At 36.2% G+C, this 26,367-nt stretch overlaps 1 protein-coding gene across 13 annotated transcripts in view; it reads left to right on the forward strand.

The window, feature by feature from the left end:
- The window catches only part of Gluclalpha (glycine receptor alpha 1), a 36,188-nt gene extending 14,737 nt beyond the window's left edge, over nt 1-21,451 (forward strand). For 5 of the 13 annotated variants that reach the window (XM_072014151.2, XM_072014155.1, XM_072014157.1 and 2 more), the window contains 8 exons: nt 16,292-16,361; nt 16,456-16,609; nt 16,689-16,771; nt 17,226-17,360; nt 17,471-17,623; nt 18,539-18,819; nt 19,726-19,761; nt 21,068-21,451. In XM_072014151.2, coding sequence (XP_071870252.1) covers nt 16,292-16,361; nt 16,456-16,609; nt 16,689-16,771; nt 17,226-17,360; nt 17,471-17,623; nt 18,539-18,819; nt 19,726-19,761; nt 21,068-21,301 — 1,146 coding nt within the window. In that variant the 3' untranslated portion in view covers nt 21,302-21,451. Of the gene's footprint in view, nt 1-390; nt 461-5,806; nt 5,875-16,291; nt 16,362-16,455; nt 16,610-16,688; nt 16,772-17,225; nt 17,361-17,470; nt 17,624-18,538; nt 18,820-19,725; nt 19,762-21,067 lie in introns of those variants that run through there. The other 8 variants (XM_072014152.2, XM_072014162.1, XM_072014159.2 and 5 more) reach the window with 6 other exon arrangements.
- The last annotated feature ends 4,916 nt before the right edge of the window (nt 21,452-26,367 follow it).

Genomic DNA, 26,367 nt, shown 5'->3' on the forward strand with positions numbered 1-26,367 from the left:
TCCCCAAAGTTATCGTTCATTTTTTACTACGATATGTATATGTATAACGACCCATAAGAAACTTAAAGGTAGTTTGATGATTTTCAAGAAGCAAATAATACGAATCACTCGAATCAACGATTCACCACTACTTTTTCGAAGAAATCTAATCTCTTAAAGCGAAGAAAAATAAATGTTCGTAATAATATTAAATAAAGTACAGAGAAATACTAATAATAAATTAACGACGAAAAGAATATATAATTTCCAAAAGTTTGCCCGTTTGATTGCAGGAAGCGCAGAAAGCGTAGAAAGCTCGAGAAGCGTTTCTTTCTTTTTTCATTACATCCCTTCGATGCGACTGATATTACTCAACGATTGATTAATTTTATTTATTCTGTTTGCTATGTTAGATGGGCCCGCGGTTGTCCGCGTCAACATATTTGTTCGAAGTATCTCAAAAATAGATGACGTTACGATGGTAAGTTAAATAAAAAAAAAAAAAAATATCAAATGCCCTAAAAAATCACAAACACACGCCTACACGTACCTCTATTATATATACATACTACTAATTGTTGTACTACTAAATGTTGACTGTACAATCTGTATGTATTATAAATACAGAGATCGATATATATATATTATGCTATTATACACATAGAAGTCGTTCTCCGATTAGCTAGACTATCCCAGCAACTATGGAGTTGTTATATAATTGTTCGTCGTTTTTTTCCAAATATTCGCACGATTTCCGATTAGTAGACTCACTTTTCTTCCAATTGTAAGAACGAACTTGACGTATATCGGTTCCTTTTTCCGAAGAAGCACTCGTACGAAAAATATGAACAGAGAAAACTTAGCCTCGTGTCCCGCGTGTTTATCAACATCGATGGCAAATCTACGAGATTCCTAGTATACTTAGTCAATCGACCATAACAAAAAAAAGTTCTTTCTACGATCGAAGCGCAACTAATGATAGACAAAATTTTTCGATCCTTCTAGTATACCATAGCACGGTCTGGTACTGATGTTTCCGCAGTCTTATAGTTGAAAGCCCTTTGAAAGTCGTTCTCTCGAGGAATGTGAATAGACATTTGAACGTTTAGAACGTCTAGAAGACGAGAAGATTTCGATTATAGTTGGCCAGAGAATAGTAGCTAGACGTGCAATGAATATCATTTACTATGTGTTTGTATGATAATACATACATATTAACCAACGTATTATACATATGCACACGTATTTCACTGCTAATTCTCTACGTAGTATTCTTATAATATATAAAGCTGCTCTTTGTCTCGCAATATATATATATATATACAAATCTGGGAAGAGAAAGAAAAACGAAGAAGAAGAAACACACGTACACGTTACACGTTTCCTCTTTACCTCTTTGTGTTGTCTCTCCCTTTTATACCAGGCTCTCTCGTGCGTATTTAAGGCCCACTATCATAAACTTTTTTAATTCCACTATTATATTATCTCGTATGTTATATTAAGCAAGCATATGTTTTGTATGCATAAGAGAAACTTGAACTGTTACGAATAGCACGACCAGAAATTTTTCTCCGCTCGCGAGGGAAAAGTATGAATTCTGAAAATACGGTATCTCTCGTCTTTTTAATATTTTTAATATTTTCAGATGACTATAAGAAATATTAAAGATATTAAAAATCTTCGGCGAAGTATCAGAATCTTATTCCAGATAATTCGTTAAAATAACGTCGTGCTGCGCGTAATTAAAAAAAAAAAAAAAGAATACACCATATATACTGTCGCTCACACGCTATTGTGTCGTAGATGATTTAATGGAGTTTGTCGTTTTTTTAACATACGCATTCTCTGTTTTGGTTTTTCTATTCTTTGTTTTTTCGTTCTTCCTATCAAGTATTGTATCACGTGTGAATCGTTGAGATGCTGACAAAATTGCCGTTCGCCTAATGGTGCGATATACACGCAGTATCAAAAATATATACACTCTGTTCGAATTTCTTGTTCGTTTCCTTACTCGTTTTATTATATTATTATCCTCCTTCGTTGTTTTATATTGCACATACGATTATATTTCAAGTAACATCCGCTAACGATTTTTCTATTTAATCCCTTATTGCATAATGTCAACTAGACTCGGTGTGTTTCGTGCTGCTATAGTTTTTTTATTCAGAGTTCCGCTAAAAAGAAAACTTCGTTTTCCCGCACACTAACGCGGCTTTGTATTTGCTGCAAACTGCAAAAATAAAAAAGAAGAGAAGAAAGTGGGTGGTATCTATAATATGGGGTATTTTCTTTCAACAAAAACGTTTATGGTGGCGTTTACATTAACACCATGCTATTTCCAAAAAATATCCTTTAATATCGTTTCTATCTCTTCTGTCTTAGATCTGTCTTAAAAGAAAGTTCAAAGAATATTCCCAATATTTAGATATTTTTAAACGTTTCGCTTCCGTTTGATCATTCGTTAACTCTTTTAGGGGCAAAAACAAAATTGTCGTATCTTTAGGATTCTTTGAAAAAACCAGCCCTTAAAGGTGTTAATCGAAAAACTGGCGAAACTAGCGTGCACAGAATGGGATTTTGAGGAATTTTCGTAGAATTTTGTAAGACACTTCGCTCCTTGCCAGGTGTTTATCGAATGTTAAACGAAATACTTTTCAGCTGGCTTTCGCCGCTTTTTTAATTTCCACAATTACAGCTATCACGATTAGATCGGACAATTTTTAGCTACATTTTACTTTCTTTAAAATAATCGTCATTGTTTCGACAGATATTTTGTAGTTTTTGCTCTGAATTTCGTCTTCTACGTGCTATAGCAGTAGGGCTGAATACTTTTCCTTCAAACTGCGAGATCCGTTCAACTGGTGAGTCATTCCCTTTTTTATTTCTCGCATGTGTTCTTTCTCTCGATTTGTCTGCGTAGAAAGACTAGCTCTTTTTATTTATTCTCTTTCTTTCGTATTTTATTCTACCTATTTAACGAACGCAGTAATTCTTTGTCCTTTTTTCTTATCCGTAAAATAGCACAGGTAAACAATTTTTTCATCCGTCTTACGAATTTTGTAGCATTTACGAAGCTTCGTTTATTATTTTCAGTCGATTAGTATATCTGTATCTTGTTCAACGCACGTAGAAGAAATTATTTAATCGCCAATCGATACTGTAAATACGTTTAATGCCGAAGTCGTAATTATCAAACGTTTCATATTCCGTGGCTTCGCGTATTTCTCATCAACTTTCAACGCAATTTTCTCGTAATTCCACTTTTGTTTAATATTACAGAGATAGAAGGTAATAATTATTAAATCTCGGTTCACTAGAGACATATTCGATTTCCTCGTTCGAGGTAGTAGCGACGTAGCAGCAAGGAACGCGTGTGTTCGTCGGTCGATGTGTCCTTCAATGTAAATTAGAGTTTAATAATTAAAATATTTTGCAAAAAAAGAAGAAAATACGAAAAGAATAAGGAAAGTTAAAAGAGAAGAAGAAAGTAGAGTGCAGTAAGGGATTAAACGATGGCGGGGCATGCACAGCATGTTGTACAGATGTGTGCAATTTTCAACCATTTGAAAAACGAAAATCACCGGTTCGTTCGGTACAATTCTAATTAAAACTATCGATTTCTGCGTGATGGCGTCTGTAAAGTTACAAAGTTGTTCGATGCAAAAAACGACGACGACGACTACGGGAAATTACGTGAAATTATAGTTAATAAAACGAAATCGTGACAGAGATCTCGTTTTGTCAATAACGAGTTCATCATCGTGAACAAGCAGGTCTTTAGAAGTTTGATGAAACTTCAACGTTAGCCTATCGAATAATTTTCGAATATTTTTCAAGATACTTTGTCTTATTATATTTTCCTATCTCTTTTTCTGTATGTTTTTCGTGTTTCCTTTGTTCTTCAATTTGTACGACGCTTAACAAACATTCTATGTATATATACACATGTATGCGAGCTTTTCTATTTATCCTTCTTCGTAGATCCTTTTCCTCAAAGGATGCATTCGATCGAGATTTCTCGAAGGGAAAAAGGAATAACAGGTTTCGAGAAACGCGGATTCCAATGGTTCTCCTTCGTTTCTCTGTGTAACGTGCAAACAGAAACGAGGCAAGAATCGTTCGCTATCACCGTCTGGAAGCTGCTTAAAAACCGAAACGATATCATCGTTCATCTCATTCCTCACGAGTTACACGTTTGAATACCTTCACGAGACGTTCAGTCCATCATCCATTGTCAAGAGATCTTTTCCCCCTTTTGTTTCGACTTCGACTCTCGTTTAATCCTCTTTCGAACAAGTTGCGTATCGTCGCTGAGACAAGTTACGACGCTTACAAGCTCCAACGTAATTTTTGTTTCTTCGCTATCATAGAAAATAGTGTAGCTTCAACGATATTATTTTTATAGAGGTTGTCTTGTCAAATTTTGGGATACCTCACTCGCTACCTATTTGATTATCGTTACATCTAATCAGGCATCTCCTCGTCTTAAAATGTGTGACTGTAATCGTACGTTTTCATCCTTCATCGTGATTCAGCTTTAAACTGAACACGTTTTTTATGAAACGTTCAAAGTGCTCCTTTCAATCGCTACGTAAATGGTAAAAATAAGTTGTACAACACTTGATCTAATTAAATATCGTCAAATAGAAAACCGTTCTAACTCGTAGCGTAAGACTCGATAGCTGTAAAAAAAAAAAAAAGAAATCGTCATTTTAATTGTTGCTATTTCTATTACAGGAGAAAGAAATATGTTCGAAAGATTTAAACGATATACTAACTCGACTAATTTACATATTATAGTCTAAAGTGGGACCACCTTTTCAAGAAGGATCCACATCATTGACATGACTACGCTAAACGAGTTCAACGTTCTTTCACACAGAAGCGTGAACGATTTAAAAAGAGGGATCGAACTAAAACAAAGTGCACTCGATCATTCCATTGAAACCATTAGCATTCATATAGAGTGGCTTGCGAATTTTTTTATCATTTTTCCATTTTCTTCAGCCTCTTTTTATCTATTAATAAGTTTCTTGAGGTTCGAGCGTCAAACGACTATTATATGAAACAAATATAAAAATTGCTTAGAGAAAAAAAAGGAAAAAGAAAAGAAGCTTGGGAAGATGCTAAAAATTCGCAACATTCGTCAAGCTGTGATATCTCGAGGATCGAACACACGGAAGCCACCATAATTCGTAGCAAGTGGCGCGAAACGGCGCCGAATCGTCGCATAAACTAATTCGACCGCTCGTTTACTTTGTAATTCAATTGTCGAGGCTCGCATCGTGAAACATTTCATCGTGGAAGATTAGCTAGCTTGGATGTTCTCATGCGTATAGATCATACCTCCATGACACCTCATAGTCATCCGCCTGTCCTATATTACCGGAGGAACGACGATTTACAGGCAAGCAAGTATCACGTAGAAAAGTAGCTGAGAAAAACAGAAAAAAAAAGAAATGCTCTATCTTTTTTTTTTTTTTAGCGAGATCGATCAAAATTCCGAGAACCGCGAACCATTTCAGAATTTCCTTTGAAAACGAAAGAAAACGACGTGAAACGAAAAGTTCCTCCTAGTCATGATCCAAAAGACAACCATTTCCTTCTTCATTCATATATACAGCTGTTTCGAAAGTGAAACAAAAAGGAAAAAAATTATGCCGGAAAGAAGCGACCGAGTAACGAGCGAAAAGAGCTAAAACCAAAGAATTAAAGAAAAGAATAAGAAATAAATAAATAAATAAAAAATCCATGTAAATCTCGGTGCCACGGTAACTGGTTTTTTAATTAATCGATTTGTTTTGTTCTGTTCCGGTCGACGTATTAGATGGGCCGACAAATGTGAAGGTCAACATCTTTCTCCGCTCTATCAGCAAAATAGATGATTATAACATGGTGAGTGCAATCTAAGTCAATCATCTCAAACAAAAGGCCTATATATACCAATCTGTATATCCACACATTGTGTATATCTATTAATATTTAAACGTCACGTGTATATGATGCCGTAAGACTTGCACTTGTCTGTACTTGTATTTGTATTACATGTGGTGTGTATATATTTATACGTATGTGAGGGGCAGCTTCGCAAACGAGAATACATACATATATAAATATATACATGGTGGATAAGCCGCGCTAACAGTTGGATGTGTGCTATCAGTCGCACCTCGTTGATTTTTCTCGATGTCGTTGACTGTCATGTTGATATACATATCTATATATATATATGAATATATATATATATATTTACTATTTCATACATATGTATACATGTGTGAATATACGTGTATATCCGTATAACGAACGTTATATGGTTCAGTTATCCATACGATATATACGTACATTCATATATATATATATACGTGTATATATACATATATATTTGATTGTCGGAACGTTCGATTTTTTGATTGTGCTGGTCGTTGCAACCAAGTCTGTGCCTTGTTGGAATCTTTTTGCTAGAGAACTGAAGAAAAAAGGGGCGCGACGGATAATGAGAAATATACGAGACGATGCATAAAACGTATAGACTCGACCCGTGGATTGCTTTCTTGTTCCACGTTTTTTCTTTATTATTCCTTTCGATCATGCGTGCGAGCGATCGTGTCAATCCTGACCCATCCCTCATTCTCCTATCATATTTTTCTATATGAGTTCTCTCTTTCTTTTCTCTCTCTCTCTCTCTCTCTCTCTCTTTCTCTCTTTCTTCTTTTCGCTTAAGTCCCTTTTTCCGTGAGAATTTTAGTTTTATTTTTTATATAAGTTGGTCAATTAAATTTTCCTATCCAAAATGCAATTCGGTCGAGATAATATTGGCCCAGAAAGGACGATATATTTGGTTTTGCAGATGAATGTCTGTTGAGGATTGTCTGGTGTCTTCGAATCGGTGATTGCCGTGACTCCCCTTGCTAAACGTGTCCTGAGTGAATTTGTTTCAGTAACAGGAGTGTTATCATTCGGCTCGGCTAATATGCAAGTTAAGCGTGCGTGTGCGGAGTTTCGTTTCAAGGTTCACCAGCATTGCGTCAACCCAGCCTCTTCCACGTAAAACATACCCTTATCGATTACGTGGAAAACCACATTTTCTTTCGAAATGTTATTATAGAAACATATCACGCAAAAGACACTTTTATCACAATACGTGGAAAGTTGGAAAATCGACTCGAAGCTACGTATTGTTCAATGGGCTGTATTATCTTAAAGACGAATTCTATCAATCAAAGTTCCATCTTCCTAAACCCTTCATACTATTCTTTTCATCCTTCATCTCTAAAAACATCGACTCTATGAAATCTCGAAAGTTACGTTTACGAAAATGGTTGGTCCACTTCTCACAAAAAAAAAAAAAAAAAGAAAAGAAAAATACGATCCTTCGTACGCAGGCAGTCGAAGTCGAAAGTCAAAAGTCGAAGCTCCTTTAATCACTCCTCTTTTACGCGCCATATTCTCTTCTTTTTCTTTTTCTCTTTTCAGTCTTAATTTCTCCTTTTGCTGCGTGATTACTAGAGCCTGGACAGAGCAATCGTTGCGGAACACTTGGAATCGTCATCATCTGCAACTGTCATTTTGTCCATCCGATTTCTCAACCCTAGCGTCGGTCTTGTATCTCGTTGGTAACAAGTTCAAAGTACCGAAAAGCGTATTTCCATTTGGCTATCGCGCTCGATTAAACGACGAAGACGACAGTGGTGATGGTTTCGAACGATCGCCTTTATTCCAGCTCTAGTGATGCTCGCGATGTACGTGTTATCGTAAAAATGTCCGAACACCGGCAAGTGTTAGGTTTCCTGGGTAAATCCTAATATCTTCCCGTATTCCGACTTTTACGGTAACATATACGTATTGTACACTGTTTTGCCGTGTATTGCTTCTGCATTTGCCGGTTACATCGACGTTTTATGGCCGACAAAATTGAGATAAGCAACGTAAGAGATTTTAAGGGATTTTAAGAAATAGTTTAACCTTGCTGCAATCCTTGGATTCATGCTTTTATCCTATTTTTATTTCATTCTAGCTCTTATTTGAACAAGCAAAAACATATTTGTCATGTTCCAAGAGAAACTCTACCGCGGATAAAGCCAAAGAGAAATTTATTAAGAATAAAGAACACGATCGGGTGTAAAATGATCCGAAGAACGCAGCACGGTTAAGAGGGAAAGAAAGAAAAATTAAGAAAACTTAAACTGATAACCAATGGTCACGCGATAACCTTGTATATCGTTAGCATATTCTTTATTATGTCTCTAACTATTATCTTATCTCTGTACTTGCATCGTTGCTAGAAGAAAATATATGAAAGCATATTGCGGGTTGAAATTGGACGATGCACAGAGAGATCGATGACTTTTGATCTTCAACATACCGCGCTTTACAAATATTTGGGAGTTTTACGCTCGTATTTTGTAAGTATCTCTTTCTAACGAAATTTGCATATTTCATTACGAGTCGCTTGTTCGCCAATATTATTCTCACGAATATCGTTCACGAATATTAAACTCGCGAATATTACACATATTATTCTCGTAAATACTCTTCGCGAATATTATTCTCACGAACACTTGCAGATTCGCTTCGCCAACACTTCTCAAGGACATATGCAAATGTTATCCGCTCCACGAATTGGTTGCACGCAAATTTCGTTTGCCTCGCCGATATTCTTCTCGCAATTTTTATTCCACCCATTCGCTCGACGATCATTCGCAAAATCAGCCCGTAAGATGCCCTGCGCATATTCCACCGTCGATATTCGTACTATCTACGTTCCTCAGATTTGTACAACGTCGCGTTCTTCCATTCTGCTCCGATGTCGATCGCAGACAAATAACACAGCCGTGTTATTTAATCCGTTTTAACGCCTTGTAAATACGAAACGCGGACTAAACTCCTACACGACTGTTTCGTACGTAGGGCCGGGCGTGAGGCGTGTAAAGATTTAATGACTTTCGACTCCGAAGAGGAAGCTTTCGATAACATCTGTCAGCCTGCAAACTGCTCCTTAAACATCGCAAACACGCGCGGTTGAGTCTAAAGGTGATGATGAAATGAAACGATAAAAATCGACTTCATCATGCAAGTCTTAGAGTGGTCTTTTTTCCTTTTTTCTTTTTCTTTTTTTTTTTTTTTTTTTTCAAAAGCTGATTCAATCTTCCGGCCTCCAGCTTCTCTAATCGTCGCTGAGCATGATAGAACGGTGATATTTCAACGGCCACGACCGTCATTGTCGGTACATATTTATTGAAATGGAAACGAGTTATTGTGATTGACTACGTCACGAATCGTGCACACTTATCTCTATCGTTTCTTTTTTTTCCCTCTTTTTTTAATTCTAAGATTGCATGTTCTATTGTACACTGTCGATACAAAGTTTGGAAGTATCGTTGTAAGAGATTTTTTAAATATAACGTGTTTTTTTTTTTGTTTAAGACAAATAACGTTTTCTATAGATGTTAGAAACCCTCGACATTCCTTCGACGTGGTTTTCTAAATAATCGAATGACGACGAGTTCGAAGTAATTCGTACATGATTCCATAACTTTTCTTTAATTCTGTAAGTAAGTCGTTCTCATGAGAATAACTCTGACATTTTATTAGAAATTGAACTGAATTCAAGGAATTTGTACAGCTTTGAGAACGATTCTCTGCTTCCAAACTTTCTGTCGGTGATGTATGTATATGTACATCCCAGTTCATAAATATTAGAACACCTGCTGGTCTCGTTCCAAACTTCATGATCGATTCAAATTAGCACGACGATTATTATGCAGTCAGACTCAGGCACAAGTATATGCGGTAACTTCTTCGAAATTATCATTAAATGTTTGAACAAATTTGCTCTTCTAGATACTGACGACGAATAGGTTAAGAATTTTTGAATATTTAAATTACCTAGCGTCGGAAATTTGCCTTCCAAAATAAAGATTTACGTATGTACTTCTCTAGTCTCGAAGATTGACCTAGATAGTCTAACCTACTTCTTGAAAATTTCAATAATATCGTCCTATCTTTATTTTTGGAATCCAAATTAGATATAGGGTATACTACTTCAATCTTCTTATCCCATGCGTTATTAACTACTTTTTAAAGGAGCGGTCAATCTACCAGCCAAAATAGGCATTAAAAGAAGATTTCTTAAATTCAGAATCAACAGGCATTTTTATCACAATACGATATTATACATATATTACGTTATTTATACGAAGTGTCTGCGAAATTATAGTACAAGCAGTACACGAGCAAAAAGAAACATCGGATACCTCGAAACTTACAATTAACGCACGCTTACCCGACGAATCTTCAAACTCACTTTTCTCGAAAACGAAGCATTAAACGAAAAAATGTTATTGCTCTTCTTCGACTTATTTTTTCATGTAGAATCGTCACTGGACCACTGTTTATTGTACTATGATTTCGAAAACGTCATGGTACACGTATGTACACACGTAATTTTCTTATAACTGTGACTGTATTAATTATTTATAACGCAAGATTTTTAATTATTAGAAGTTTTCATGACTCCCTGATAATTTTATAAATTTATGCCCCATTTTCCACGAGTGTCCTAATATTAATGAACAGGGTTACGTACTCCAAGAGTCTAGCCCATCCTTGTCCTAGTCCATTCGTCTCTCTTCACGTCCGACTCATCTATCTTTTCTTAGCTATCTTTTTTTCTCTGTCTGTCTGTATCGTTGTCGTCCATTCATCACCGGATCATAAGATATTTCGCGAAAAACGTCGCTGGAAAAAACCCGGCCGAGTCGAACTTCATCGAGCCATCGATCAGTTCAACAGCTATCCATAGGTCAACCTTCATATCCGTTCGAAAATCACGAGCTTGTCGCTTGAGAATCGTCGAAGTGGCGCATCTACGCGATAATCGACGCGAAATATTGTGGGATCTCGAGGAAAGATAACGTTGAACAAAGGAGGAAAGACGCGATGCAAAGGCCATCGTGAAGAAGATTAACACGTTCACTGCTGATCAATCTTCTATCGCTTATGACATGTACTATGCTTCAACGAGTCATTCTTATCAGACATCGTAACATTTTATGGTACAATACATCTTTTACATCATCCGAGGAACATAATTTGGATCATTCGATCGATAACGAATAATGTTGAAAGTGGAAAGTCTATTCTTATTTTCTCATTTTCTCAAAATGTTCGGTCGGAGAAATACACGGTGAATGTGAAAATGTTAAAGACTCGATGTTTTGAAATTCAGCTACACCCATTTTGCAGAATATTCTCCTTTTCTAATATACTCTGATATATTTGTTACGTTCTATCGTTATGTGGAACATGTATTTCAAAGATTTTCCGCGCAGCTGTTATGTCCCGTGAAGGGTTCCCGATGGAGAATTAACATCGTCCAGAGAATAATCTGCGAAATACGTTTCCTGGGGAATAATAATATTCTCAAGATTAGTTTGGCGCGATGTCGATAATCCTCGAGAAATATTCTTCGCACGTATATCCCTCAATATCGTCAACGGTATAGTAATAGAAGCTGCGAATATAATTTCACTGACTTCGTACTTATCCGAAAACACAATCGGTAAAAACAAGAATCGATCATCGATAATAATTGACATCGTTCATCGGAACCATTTTCTATAAAGAAAAAACTGGAACTAGGAACAGACGTCGAAGATATTCAATTTGCATTAAATTCCTATCTCAAATCAAGGAACACGATGTGATGAAGCTTACGATAATAAAATCTTTTATTCAATGGGCTTAAGCGAATTTTCTCCAGCAAGTTATATCGTTGTTTCTCTTGAAGAAAGAAGGGATAAAAAGGGCATTCGAAGAAAAATCGTGCAAATATGCTTTTAGCTCGTCGCTCTAGAAGGCTTGACTGTGATTATGTATAGAAAAAAAATCACTTTTTCCATGCAGCAACATCTCCTATGGTTTTCCTTAAAGGGAAACGTTTAGAAGGACGACATGGTATGTACCGTTCGTTTCAATGGAACGATCTTCTCCCTTTTATTCTTTCATCTTCGTTTCATCTACTTTTTTCGTATTATTTCTTTTCTTCTTTCATTCATTTTTTCCTTTCTCTTGCTTTACTCTTTTTCTCAGTTTAATATTTTCTCTGTCACGCATACGATCATTTAATTCAGCTACGAAAAACGTCTTCCAGCCTATGATAGCGAAATCACGATATAGGAAGGTATTGGGTTCGAAGATAGCACGCTGTGTATTGGATTAAATTGGCGTTTGCGATATCGTTACATTCGCTACTTGCTTGAAGCGAGCATTGAAAAATGCGATTTTCTACCTGCAAACGACGATCTTTCTTCTTTTGTATTTCGCTGATATTTGTTAACAATATTAATTGCTCGCGTCTGTTGTCGTACAATACGCTTGTCGAACGAACTTTAATTTCGATTCAAAGATACGGTTCGTTCACAATAAAAGTTTCATTTCAACTCCGACGTCGATGTCAGTTTTTCCAACTGAGGATTAATGAGTATAGGGTTTACATAATGTCGCAAAATTTTGCGTCCAATACATTGTTATGACATTGATACGATAGAAAAGCTTCTGAAATGCAGTTACGTTAAGAAATCGATATCGAGTGAATGGCAGTTTCGCAGCGTCAAATATTCGTCTTTAACGATTAATTATGGTTAAAATCATGGTCTAATATCAAAAAGAAATTGAGAAGCAGTACGTCTTTAGAAGAATTAGGAACCTTTAGAAGAATAAGAAATTATTGGCTGATGATTGAATTTTATATAATTTCTAATCGGTTCGGAAAGAACGAGCTGTTCTTGAGACTTTGATACCGAAAGGTAAGAAAATGCGAGGATAATAAAATACCGACGTAAGTGCTACTTTTGACACGCTGAAATTTGCGATCCGTACGATAGAGTCGAACTATTAGCTGACTCGTACTACTTGCGTGTAATATATTCATGAAAGTGAAAGTGAATGGGCTGAATGAACCGTCGAGATGTATCACTTTTGCAACGTCAGATCGATCGAAAGTACGTTGAATAATTAAATATCGCCTGTGAACAAGGAATTGTATCGTTTACCTTTCACACAAATACATGCTACAACGATAATCGTTGCAAAGAGCGATTACGACTTACGTGTTTTAAGAGGCAAAGAGATAAATATAAGTAAATGATAGAAAACAAAAAAAAAATAAGTCCATATCTGAATGAAAATTTTGTTAAATACACAAATTCTTCGCTTGACTATTGGTTATCAATATTTCTTTTTAATCATCATCTATTCAATGAGCTAAGGAAATTTGATTTTTGTGGGCAAATTCAGATGGGTTGTTTTAATAGCGTATACAATATAGTATGAATATTTAAACAACAGGAGTTCCATAAGTAAAATCGCGGTTTTTTAAATTTTTTGACGATTACTTCCTTATGGAGCGCTTATGGAGTGTAAACGGATTTTCCACCGAAATAAAACGATTCTAAACTGTCTTTAAAAGTAACTTATAAAGAAGATTATTTTTCAACCGCGCACAGCGCCCAATATTTTTTGTCGCGGAGTTTCAGCGAGCTCGCGCGTGTTTTACGCTCAATTTTGAACGGGTTTTCCCAACTCACCGACACGTATATAAAAAAAAAAAAAAATAAATAAGAGAAACCATGCGACTCGCTATACCGAGGTTCGAGCAAACGCGCTGAAGTAATCACGCCACGAGCGATCAAATAAGAGAGAAATACGAGGCGAAAATACAAACGTCGGGAGGCTGTGTAGATCCTCCTTTGCGATATGTTGCTCAATTTTCAGAAACTAGCGGAATAATGGTAAGTGTTCGCAACCAGGAATTAACCAGTGAGAAAGGTAAAAGAAGTTGCCAGATATTAAACGAACGAGCGAAACCAACACGAAAACAAAGAAAAAGAGAAAAAGAAAGAAATGAAAAGAGGTAGAAAGGAACGAAGAGAAAGATCGAACGAAACAGGATCGTAAACGAGAAAGGATCACGTCTAGGTTTTAATTTGTATTCAACTTGCCGACGATTGAGGGAAACAAAGTAAAAACCAAAGAAAAGAGGAATGACCAAAATAACCACACAAAATGTTTTGGAAGTCTTCTGTAACTCCCTTTCCAAACAAAAAAAAGTCAAAACTAAAAAAAAAAAAAAAAAATAGAAAAGAAAGACAGGACGCCGTCGACGTGGACAGGTCCAGCCGGGAAAAAGTTAAACTGTGAGCCAAGATGCATGCGTTGTTCACTTGCAATGTACATATAATACAAACACGTACATATACGTCTATATATATACATACATATATATTCCTCTATTCTATCAATAATTTCGAGACAGAGACATATATATATATACGTATATGTATTACATAGCATATGTAGTTACTCTCTGTTTCTAGCTGGACCCACTGGTAGTTACGTAGTTAGTTTCGATGTTGCTTCGTTGCATGCCTCTTACATTTGCTTCAACGCGATGTATACAACTATACTTGAACATCATTGTTTGTTCGTCCACCACCGCCTTTGGCCCAACCCCCTCTTTACCCCATTTTTCTCGGCGACGAGACTTTTCATTCCAGCAAGATATCCACGCAGCCTTGATTCTTTAACGCTCCGTAGCCAAAAAAAGAAGAAGTGTAGCAGAAAGGTAGAGAGGGCGGAGAAAGAGGAAAATTTACCACGACCTTTCGTCGTTGGAGCAGAAGTGCTCTTTGCCGTTGAAACGACCTCTAAAACCGTACAGGGTTAATCTTTTTTCTTGTTTCGCCTCTTTTTTCGCTTCCTCTTCTTCTTCGCCCTGTTCTTTCTCCGCGAGAGAACACCTTTCGTGGGCCCTTACGCTTCCGGCCTGGAAAGAAAAGACGAACAGTTTTAAAGTTGGACGTGTTGTTGAAAAGACACGCGAGGAGACATAGTGACACAGTGGTAACGAAAAATCGAATTTCCAATTGACTGTTTTGTTCTTCTTTTTCACGGAGCGTTAGGAGAGTCGAACGAAATATTTTAGAACACGATACTTTCGTTCGATTAGGCTGATTTACGAGATAAGTAGGCAGGATGTTCGAAACATAGTTGATGAAATTATTCGAGATACAAGGGTGTCTCTAGTTCCTTTGTTCTATATATATATATATATATATATATATATATATATATATATAGTGACATTTTATCACCATTTTTTTCGTATCTTGTTCCTTTCTCCCTTATGAGTTTGTAATTTGTATATTTATTCGTTGCCGCAGTCGATCGGATTTGTCGCTGATCAAATCTGCAAGGATATTTGAACCTTTTAGTATCCAGCGGATTATCTGTATCATTCGTACGTGTTTCGTTAAGTTTCAACGATGGCTACTTTGAAAATGTCATTTTTAGAAGATCTGTCGGTGACTTTAAGGTGCTGATGTTACGCAATTACTGACCTCGTTCACGTTTATTGATGCAGCTTACTGTTCTCTCGTTTTTTCTTTGAAGTCTCAGACCGTTTCTATTCGTCTTCAATGTAACGATGCCAGATGTGTGAACATTATTCACGCGCCAGACAAATTCCATATCTAGAAAGATTTAGCTTATTTCTTTTCTCTTAAATGATCTGCCCAAAAAAATTAGAAATTATCCACCAGTTACAAGTACTTTGTTTAAAAACGGATCGAAGACGACTTTGAATAGATGTGATACGATAATTGTGGAATTAAAAGTGGAAAGTATTTCAGTTTGGTTCGCTACTCTATTACCATAGTATTTCACTTGCTTTTTTCACAACGTCAACCAGGTCAGTAAAACAATTGTCAAGCATTCGAAGCAATTGCTCATAGACTCGGCGATATTGCACGACGAAAAGATAAAAATTATTTTCCTGTCGAATTATGACAATTCTACGTTACATATGTGTTTGTTCTTTCAATTAATTAATTGTGTACAAAAGTTTGTTTCTTTATCGCTGTATCAATTCCATTGATTTCTCATCCCTGTTTGTTTTCCGTAGATTGATTTCACGATTAGGGAGGAGCGTAGAAGTTTCGAAGCTGACGTTCCAAGGAATAATTCGAAATATATAACCAAGTACTAATCGAATAAAATTAATTCACGATATTAGTTCAACATTTTCAATTAACTTTTAACATACAAAGTATCTTACTTCTGACGACTGCTTTGAAATTTCTGTAGCTGCTCCGTTTATCACTTTGATTTACAAACGAACTTTCCATACGTCCGTTTCGTCATTATAGAAATTCCAAACAATCATTTCGAGCATAAATTACATATTTGCTATTGAGTTTGGTGCGAGCAAGAGTTCACTCGATTAAATCATTCCCATTTCTTTTCTCTGCAGGAGTACTCTGTACAGTTAACATTCCGGGAACAATGGCTGGATGAACGATTAAGATTTAGTGATTTTAAAGGTACGAAGAATCATTGACTTTATTGACCAATATATTTTATAGTTCTCATAGTTTTATAAAATCTCATCATATTGGTTTCGTCATAAAATTGCAGGTCGTCTAAAATATTTGACATTGACGGATGCAAGTCGCGTTTGGATGCCAGATCTGTTCTTTTCGAACGAGAAAGAAGGACATTTTCACAACATTATTATGCCGAATGTGTACATTCGTATTTTTCCCAATGGTTCCGTTCTATACAGTATACGGTAAATTAGAATTAATATATTTAAAGAATGAATTTCTCTTTGCTGTTTTCTATAATCTGAAAATATTCTTATGTTTCAGGATATCCCTAACATTATCATGCCCGATGAATTTAAAATTATACCCCTTGGATCGACAAGTTTGCTCGTTGCGTATGGCAAGTTGTAAGTACCAGACTTTGAGCAATTAAAATTAATATTACCAGTTACAGTGACATGCAAAAATTTCCAGCCAGAATAAAGCTTTAACATTATTACAAAACTAGCAAAACACCATTAGACATCTACTTTGCTACTGCACCAGATTTTGAAGATAAAAAACGCAGCTTAAAAATATCTAACACTATGCAGTCACTTCAATATTGAATATAAGCGTATAAGTAAAAGAAGATAGTACAATACACACAAACACTGTTATATGGTTGAGTCAATTTATAATATTAATATAGATAATATTCCATAAAATTTTGAAATACAAAGTAAAAAATCTTCCTGTCCAGAAACGTTTACATACCACTGTAAATCATTGAATTTCTCTTTCTTCCCTTTTACAAATTCGTTCAAAAATTTATAGTTAGAAATTTCATTGAAAGTCGACTAATCGATATTTGTTTTCCAGATGGTTGGACAACCGATGATTTGGTTTTCCTGTGGAAAGAAGGAGATCCTGTCCAAGTTGTTAAAAACTTACACCTGCCTCGGTTCACGTTGGAGAAATTTTATACCGATTATTGTAATAGCAAGACGAATACCGGTCAGTAAATTACCTTCCTTCTTTCCTTTCTTATTTCATCTCCGTTATTCAAGAAATGGGTTGCTAAAATATACGTATAAAGTCTAATTAAATATTCGATCGACTTGCAGGAGAATACAGCTGCCTGAAAGTTGACTTGCTGTTCAAGAGAGAATTCAGTTACTATCTTATTCAAATCTACATCCCCTGCTGTATGCTTGTAATTGTATCCTGGGTATCGTTCTGGCTCGATCAAAGTGCTGTACCAGCTCGAGTTTCACTTGGTAACGTTTCAATTGAAATCAGCAATTCATTTTATCCATCCACCACTACATTCATCTACTTTATTTATACCATATTAACAGATTTTAAGATACCTTTATATTTTCTTTCATTCTACTACTTTTTCATATTTTATTCTTCCTAGCGAATGCTATAAGCTCACAAACTTTTAGACTTTTCTTTTATGATACTCTGTATAGTGGCGAACTCATAAATAAGGGTAGTTCTTGTACGGTGAAGTATAGTGACTAGTACTTAGCAAAAAGTATTGGCAATATCCTCATTTCATCAATGAATCGTTTTTTCATCAGCTTCTATACTTTATTTCCATAGTAACAATGTGAAACTTGATATACTTGGACCTAATTAATTACCATGTAAGTTTTGTAATAAATACAACGGCGTACCAATACTTTTTGTATTCGCTGTACTTCACTTATAATAAAAATATGAAAACCATCCGATGTTCATAGTATAAATGGCATCAGAGTAAAAGAAATGTACCTTTAAAAAAGTAGAAAAAAAAGTAAAAATGAAACTTTCCATGGTGCAATTAATTCCATTTAGCAGTGAAAATATTCCTTGTTTATAGCTCGTAACTATACAGAGTCATTAATTAATTCATTAAGGACCAACCAATGATTTATCATAATATTACAATTACATTTAATTTCTTCATATTTCACAAACTCGGAAAGCCCAGATGAAAGAAATGATCACGGTAAAATTTAAAATTCTCTTTCATAGCCACGCTGTACTAAAAATAGAATTCAATAATTTAAGTTGATGGAAAAAAATCGCAAATGATGTGTCGCGTTGACGCGATGTTGGCCCTTAATGGCTTAAATTAGAGTCGTTGATTTAATATCAACTCGCTTTATTATAAATAAACTCTTGTGAATTATCGTTAAAACCAGGTGTTACTACCTTGTTGACGATGGCTACGCAGACGTCAGGAATAAATGCCTCACTGCCACCGGTCTCTTATACAAAGGCTATCGATATTTGGACAGGCGTATGCTTGACTTTCGTATTCGGCGCTCTCCTTGAATTTGCCCTAGTAAATTACGCGTCGCGGAGCGATATGCACAGCGATAACATAGAGAAAAAGTATCCACCGTCTGAAACCGAACAATCCACGTCGATGGATTTACCCTCTGATCAAGTCGAACCAGATAATTCGTCAAATTTCGCTATGGTCAGTATACAACGATATTAAAAGCTGTTTAATGTTCGATTAAATCTTAAGCGCTTCTCTATGCCATATCTTTCTTTTCCTTCCTTTTCCTTTTCTCGTTTATTCAATCGAGGCATAATGTTGTTTATCGTATCTTCAGTGTTTTGTGTCTTCCTTTTTCCTTCTTTATGATATGTAGATGTATAATATGTAGAATCCTATATTACCGACACACCTTGATTCGTTCGTAATATAATTGTAATTTTGATTTTAAACCAGATGAAAATAATTGGTAATTTATAATTGAGTCCTACACTGTGTCATTGTCTTTGCCATAGCTTTTTTATTATTTAAAGACGGGCTTCTCGACTAGAGTATTTTTTAAATGCGATTTTTGTTTCTACCTCTGTCTTTGTATAATTGTACGTACTGTTGTGGATTGGAATTTCGTTGGGTCTCCTTTTCTTTCGATTCTTTCTTATTTCCGTCCAGTTCGCTGTAACACCGCCCCTAACCCTAATTATGATTTTCTATAGCATAGCGCGATCGTAAAATAAGAGAAAAAAAAGATCTCCTGGCAACATTCATCTTTGGTCAGTGATAAAAAAAACTGAGTTTTCGGTTATTTCGATGATATGAAAATCATCGAGAAACGTTAGAAGAACCGAGAAACTCATCAGTTTCAAGCTTCTTTTCGTTACTTTAGTAATTATTCTAGACTTTATTAGCTATTCGCAAGATATTTTATAAAGCATAGAGCGTTAATCGTAAGATATCGATATCTTTCTTTTTGTCTTTTCTTTTTTTCTTCTTAACAATATAGTTGCCTGAAGCGTATAACATTGAAAAAAAAAAAAAAATTCTGAATCTAGCTATCATAACGTACATTCATTCTATTATTTTACTTTTATTATTATAAACTGCTAGACCGGATATGATGGACCACTTCAACATTCTCTACAGGTAAATAATCCCTTTAAAGTCTAGTACTTTATATTATAACTTGACTTTTACATTCAGTAATATGACTTTCGACATTTGGTAAATAATTGATCATTCTAGAGATAATAATAATGTGCTATAGTTTACTGGTAATGAACGTTATATTTTTGTAACAAATGCCTGCTATTATAGATAGTAAAGATATCCTACATTTCATAGTATTTCTTATCCATTTCTTATCCATTCTACAAGACAGATACTTTTCTACACTCGTAAAAACGAAAGAGGATGTAAATCTGACATTTGTCCTATGGTAGTTTATTTAACAAACGAGAATGAATATGCATAAACTTATTACGATTTTACACGTATCCAACATTTCCATACAAACTAACTTCTTCAATTATCGTTGATCAAAGCTGGATGTGTGTGTAGACCATTTTTGGCACCACCAGAATTACCATACTGCATGATACTTATACAATCTTAGATCGTTCGATGAGAAAACGAATCCATAAAGGAAATATTTTCTGCTCGTTAAGTTACGTCGTTCTCCTGATCTCTTTTACCGATGTTTCGTCGCGAGATATTCCATGAAGATCGAAAAGTTGAAGTGCATGTACGTGTAAGTTGAGAGGAAAGTACAGAAGAAAATCACCAACACTTTTACCAAAAACTCGCATCGCAGTTAGCTTTTCGTGTTAAATGTTCCATCCATTACCGTGTTTGCGAACGAATCTCCTCGATAATCAAATACGATCTTACCACTATTCTTACACAAATACAGCGGCTCGTTAGCACGATGGAAAATATCATACAATATTAATATATCATAATAGATATAACAAATAATTCTAATTAATATATTTTATTATATAATATAAAATATATTATTACAAACATAAAAACAGTCGTTAAAAACATAGAAACAGTCGTTTCACATACATAGATACTATTCGTGTAGGAAAAGAACATTTGTATAGGTAAATCTTAAAAAGGAAAAATAAAATTCTCAGATATAATGATACATCTACAAACATAAAAGATTCTATAGAAAATGAAAGATTTTGAACATAGATGGAAGAAAATTGGATACTTCGTATGTTACCTAATGTAATATCTATTAAGAATTGCCGACTTAATGTGTCAACGAATCGCTGTAAAACGCTCGAAGAACAAGTAGATCGTCTCTGTCTATTTACAGTACATATACATACACTGAAAATTATCGCCTACCGTAAGCAAGATAGAAAAAGAAAAGAAACGAAATTAGATATGAAAGAAGTAACGCGCGACTAATGCCTGGACGTGATGGTAATTTTTCCAGAAACCTCTGGTCCGACAACCGGAGGACACTATGTCGATGGATAGGATGCAGCACTGCGAATTACATATGCAACCACGAAAAAAAAACTGCTGCAGGTCGTGGCTGTCCAAGTTCCCGACGAGGTCCAAGCGCATCGACGTCATCTCACGGATCTTCTTCCCCATCGTATTCGCTTTCTTCAATCTCACGTACTGGTCCACGTACCTGTTTCGGGAGGAAGAACAAGACGAGTAAATGTCGACGAGGAAGCGCTCGGATCAAGGGACGTGGCTCGCGGCCATTCCAAGTATACTTACACCACAGCCACCACCACCGGTAAACCTTATCATCGTTCGCGTTCTCGTCGACTACATCCAGACCATCAGCAACCTCGTCAACCGCCCCATGACTGTCGCCTGCATCGGCATTATCCCCAACGCGGTAACATCCAGCAACAACAGCCGCAACAACATCTGCAGCAGCCGCATCATCATCATCAGCAGCAGCCGCATCATCATCATCAGCAGCAGCCGCCACCTCCGGCTCCACCGACACAATATCAAACGTTACCCTCGAACCATAGACACAAACACCATCCACGTTATTATCTTTATCAATCGCATCAGCCGAGATCCGCGTCGTTCTCGTCGTTACACAACGTGGTCGAAGGTAGCAGTAGATGTTCGTCGTTACCGAGGGGTTCGCGGTATTCGTTGAAAAGCCCTGCGAGATCCTCGCCTTCGCCCTCGCCCTCGCCCTCGCCCTCGCCCACACCCTCCCCGTCGCCCACTACGTCTCGCAGAGTGACACCGTCACCGCCCGCGGCGACTGTTCGAACAATCCCGCCCCAAGACATCCGCCGTTTCCAACGACATCCGCTTCCCCGTACCGAGCGGTGCTGTTGGGGTCTTCTACCGCGACGTTGGTTCACCTGTCGAGCGAAAGGTACTGCAGGGATTGACTTTGTCTCGCGTATCGCTTTCCCTCTCATGTTCATCCTGTTTAATCTGGGTTACTGGTCCACCTATCTGTTCCAAGGTGATAAAGGCGATTACATGCATAACAAGTAAATTCGATTTTGACATCTATTTCACGCCTGTCATCAATGGATCGGACGAACGAGGGGAAAAGATGAATGTGCGAGCGACGTCAAGACCACGTCGTATGCCGTGCTTCAAAGTCTGTCTGTAACTGCTGCCTCCAAGAATCCTGTTCCCTGTATCGCGGCGAATTTTCCTACGATGTGCGTCATCCAATGTGTCAATGTTCTTATCGAGAGCGAGAGGGTGTGAAAGAGCGTGTAACGTTACGTCAGACGTTCTAGTAATATTATCTTCGATACACTACGACGATGCAGGGAATAAAGATTCGCTCGATGCTAGTTTCAACAAGGAAAGGATAACCGTAGAGAGAGAGAGCGGAAAAATCGGGAGGCAGAGCGTATTCCGACAGAAGACTTTTTAATAATCCGTGCCTGAAGTTCGATGACCATACTTTTAAAGACCAAGGTAAGCGCAACGAAATACGCAACGTTTGGTACGGTAGGGAGTAGTCGACGAGATATTATATTATATATAAATGATAATATATATATATACATAATTATATATATTATATACTATATAATATATATGTATCTTATATATGTATATATTACATAACGAGACGCGAAAACGGGAAACGAACGTGGTGTAAGAATTATAAGCTCTTATGAGACCGTATACATATTAATTATACACATATAAACACTCCTCTGTAACATATTCGGAAGACCGCGTGCCACAGGATGATTAATCAATGTAGTGGGCCCTGTATAGCCACGGCCTGTTAACGAACTACATGCGAATAAATTTATAAATAATATAACGTAATTATAATTGACAAGTAAAAAAGAAAAAAAGTCGTTAAATGCAACAATGATTCCTGTGTATAAAAAGAAAATCCTCAGTCTAAACGGAATTAACGAGTCAATGTTAAGCATATTATTTAAATAACCCGATGATTAACATTGATTCGAAAGTGAACCAAAAGAGAAGAAAAAGACGTGAAAGAGAAAACGATTAAAAAGATAAAAGAAAAAAAAAGTGAAAAAAAAAAGTAAAAGAGAAAAGTAACGTTCTCGAGGGGACAATTAGTTGATATTACGAGAAAAAAATCGCATTATCACGAAGGATTATACATTTAGATATTAATTATCGATCGAGGCGGTAGTATTACACACGAACACGCGACAGACGACTCTCTCTCTCTCTCTCTTTCTCTCTCTCTCCCTTCCTCTTTCTTTCTCTCTCTTTTTCACATACAAACATACACGTCACGCACACAGACACACAAAATATAACGTTGCTCTCCTTTGGACTTTTTCGAGATCTCGGGATCTCTAAAGTATTGCTCATTGACCAGTCGAGACTGAGGATATTGTTCAATGTGAAAAATATATAGGTGGAAAGAAAAAACCGTAAAAAGAAAAAAAATTGAAAAAAAAATCGAAAAAAGGTATATATAAATATATATATGAAAAAATGGACTGAAATCGAATGAATCGAGCGAGACACGATTCATCGTCGGATAAGGAGCGTAGAAAACTTTATTTCCGAGCAAACGTACCGCAAAGAACGTTTGTCGATATCCGTAAGGGGGAAAGAATTAAAAAAAAAAAAAAAAAAAAACGAGAAGAAAAAGTCAAGCAAAAAAAAAGACGAAAAAAGATCTAGATAAGATTGTGTTGCAAAGTAATACGGAAGGAAAGGAGAATACGAAGGGGTGGAAAAAAGCGGGGATGAGATTAAAGCGATTTTAATTTACTCTGCGCGTGCTTCGTTTTAATTGTCGATTCGAATGGACCGCCATTTCGAGACACGTCGAACAAATTTCCTGCATCGAAGCGGGTCTCTATAGTAATATACGCGTATATTTTATAGTAGATCTAACAAGCGTTCTGTCCGTTCGTATTCCTTTCGTTCATTGCATGCGACGAAAATTCGTTTCTCGCCAACTAATCTCTAAGGCACATTAGATTTCCTTTCGACAGGAGGCTCATAGAGGAAAGTTTGTCGAACGAATCCTTTGGCGTCTCAGTTTTCCGTATCGTTGTTCGTTTGTCTGACCGTCGCCATATTGATTCGTCGTTGAAATAGTTCGATGCTTCGATCGTAAAGGGAAACTTTTAGATCAGAGGAATGACATAGACGAGGGTAAATAACACCGATATTTAAAACGAAAAGAAAAAAAAAAAGAAGAAAATAACAAAGCTTAAGGAAGAACAGTAAACAGAGGAAAGAAGAGAGCGAAAGAAACGACTGAAAGGATGAGTATAATATCGAGCGCAAGCGAGGAAGAACAAGAAGAAGAAGAAGGGAAGAGAAAATAAAAAGAATGGGAAAAGAGCGTTGTGCTGATTTTATCGTCGTTTCACGCTGTCCTTCCGTTTTGCTCATTCTCGTTGATTTGTCCGTTTATCATAGCACAATGTCGGATCAGTATAACGTCCTGCTCAATAACGACTGACATAAAAACCAATTATGATGATTAATTGTATATACGTATTCTTATCGTGACTAACGAGGTGTAACGCGAATGAATGAATTCCCGAATTTTAAACTGAAATTTCGATTTTATCGAACGCGCCGTGCGACTCGTGGCCACAAATTAACGAATAATTGAGCGAGAGATGGCGAGAGAAAGAAACTGAAAGCGAAAATAAGAATAAGAACAACGTATGGTAAATCGTTTAATCGTGGAAAGTTCTCTCCGAACAGTATTATAATTATTAAAAGAGAGAAAAAAAAGAAAGAAAGGAGATAGAAGAAGACGTAAGAAGAAGAAAAGGAATAACGAGAAAAGCGGAAAGAAGAAATGACGAGCGTAGAGAAACTGACTCTGAAATCATCGTTGGTCACTGTCTACATTCTACATGATTACGGTGAATGGGTGAACGAATCGCCGGACTGGTCACAAAATAAATATGGTAAATCGTAATTGCGCGACTAACGCGTATCACGTTCATTCTTCGTAATTCAAAACCCGGCAATCACGTTCATGTTTTATATTATCGGTACGATACGAGTACGTCATTTTGTCAGACTACATCGTTCCAGGCGTGTTTCAAAATCATAAAGAAACAAAAGAAAAACGTAAAAAAAGAAAGAAAAAAAGAAGGAGACAACTCGTGGGAACGATGGAGAAAGCGACAACCACGCGAGATTACGAAGAAGAGCGAAGGAAACGATAGGATACAATCTTTCTTTTCTTCGTGACGTCGCGTCGAGTCGCATTTCTCTTTCGTTTATTTCGTAAAAAATAAAGAAACAAATAGAAAAAAGAAAAAAAAAAGAAAAGAGTCACACGCTGAAAAACGGCTGGTACGGTGTCGATCTTATCGTTGTCACCTTTCAAAATTAGTAGCCAAACGAGAAAAAAGAAAAAGATAGAAAGAAGAAAATATACGAGAGAAATCGATAAATCGAAGATGAGGTTTTTTCATTTCGATTCGGGATTTTGTTTGGAAATGCGAAAAAGAAAAAAGAAAGACGAAGAAGAAAGAAAAGCGAGCGATCATCTTGCGGAACGCGACGTATTTATTTTTCACGATATTATCGAGAAAAAAGAGAAGAACAAATCGAGCGGCGATTTTGAAGTGTAAGATATAACAAATGAATGGGCAGAAGGGAATGTTTCGTTCTTCAGCTAGTCTTTAAGTTTCTGTGTTCTTTGCCAGTGGCCAATAGTTGAAGGCAGGAGAAAAAGTACAATGAAAATGAGGATAATTTAGATTTAGTTGATACGAGATCATAAGAGGATAATTTAAAGAGTATAAATACTTCGATATGAATATTCAAATTTGCCCAACAGCTATTGGCGGTAATTTTACACAGCGTAACTCGCCCCCATATACATCAAATTTCATCAGGGTAACTAATCGAGCTAATAAAATCTACATCTATAATTCCTGTTACTAATACAGATTCGATTAAGTTTGTTCTAATTATAATCTTAATCGAGAAACTTTGATTTATTATGACACGATTGAAGGAGGATTTTATCGATTTGTTTTTCTACTCCTAAACCGCAGATTTATCGTATAAGTATCGTAGGAGTCTTTAATAAGTATCTAACGTTAAGTGAAAATGTCTTAAAATGTAAATGGGATTGTTAATTTTTATCTCTTTCAGAATTCCAAGTCGTTAATGATAAATACCGTTTTATATTTACAAGCAAGTCTCATCAATCTTCTGTTTATTCCGTGTGTTTGACTATACTTATCTATAGAAAAATCGTATATAGCGAATCGTACAAACTACGTATGCGAAAACTATGGGGGA

The sequence above is a fragment of the Bombus fervidus genome, chromosome 12 (assembly GCF_041682495.2).
Source record: "Bombus fervidus isolate BK054 chromosome 12, iyBomFerv1, whole genome shotgun sequence".
Classification (NCBI taxonomy): Eukaryota; Metazoa; Arthropoda; class Insecta; order Hymenoptera; family Apidae; genus Bombus; species Bombus fervidus.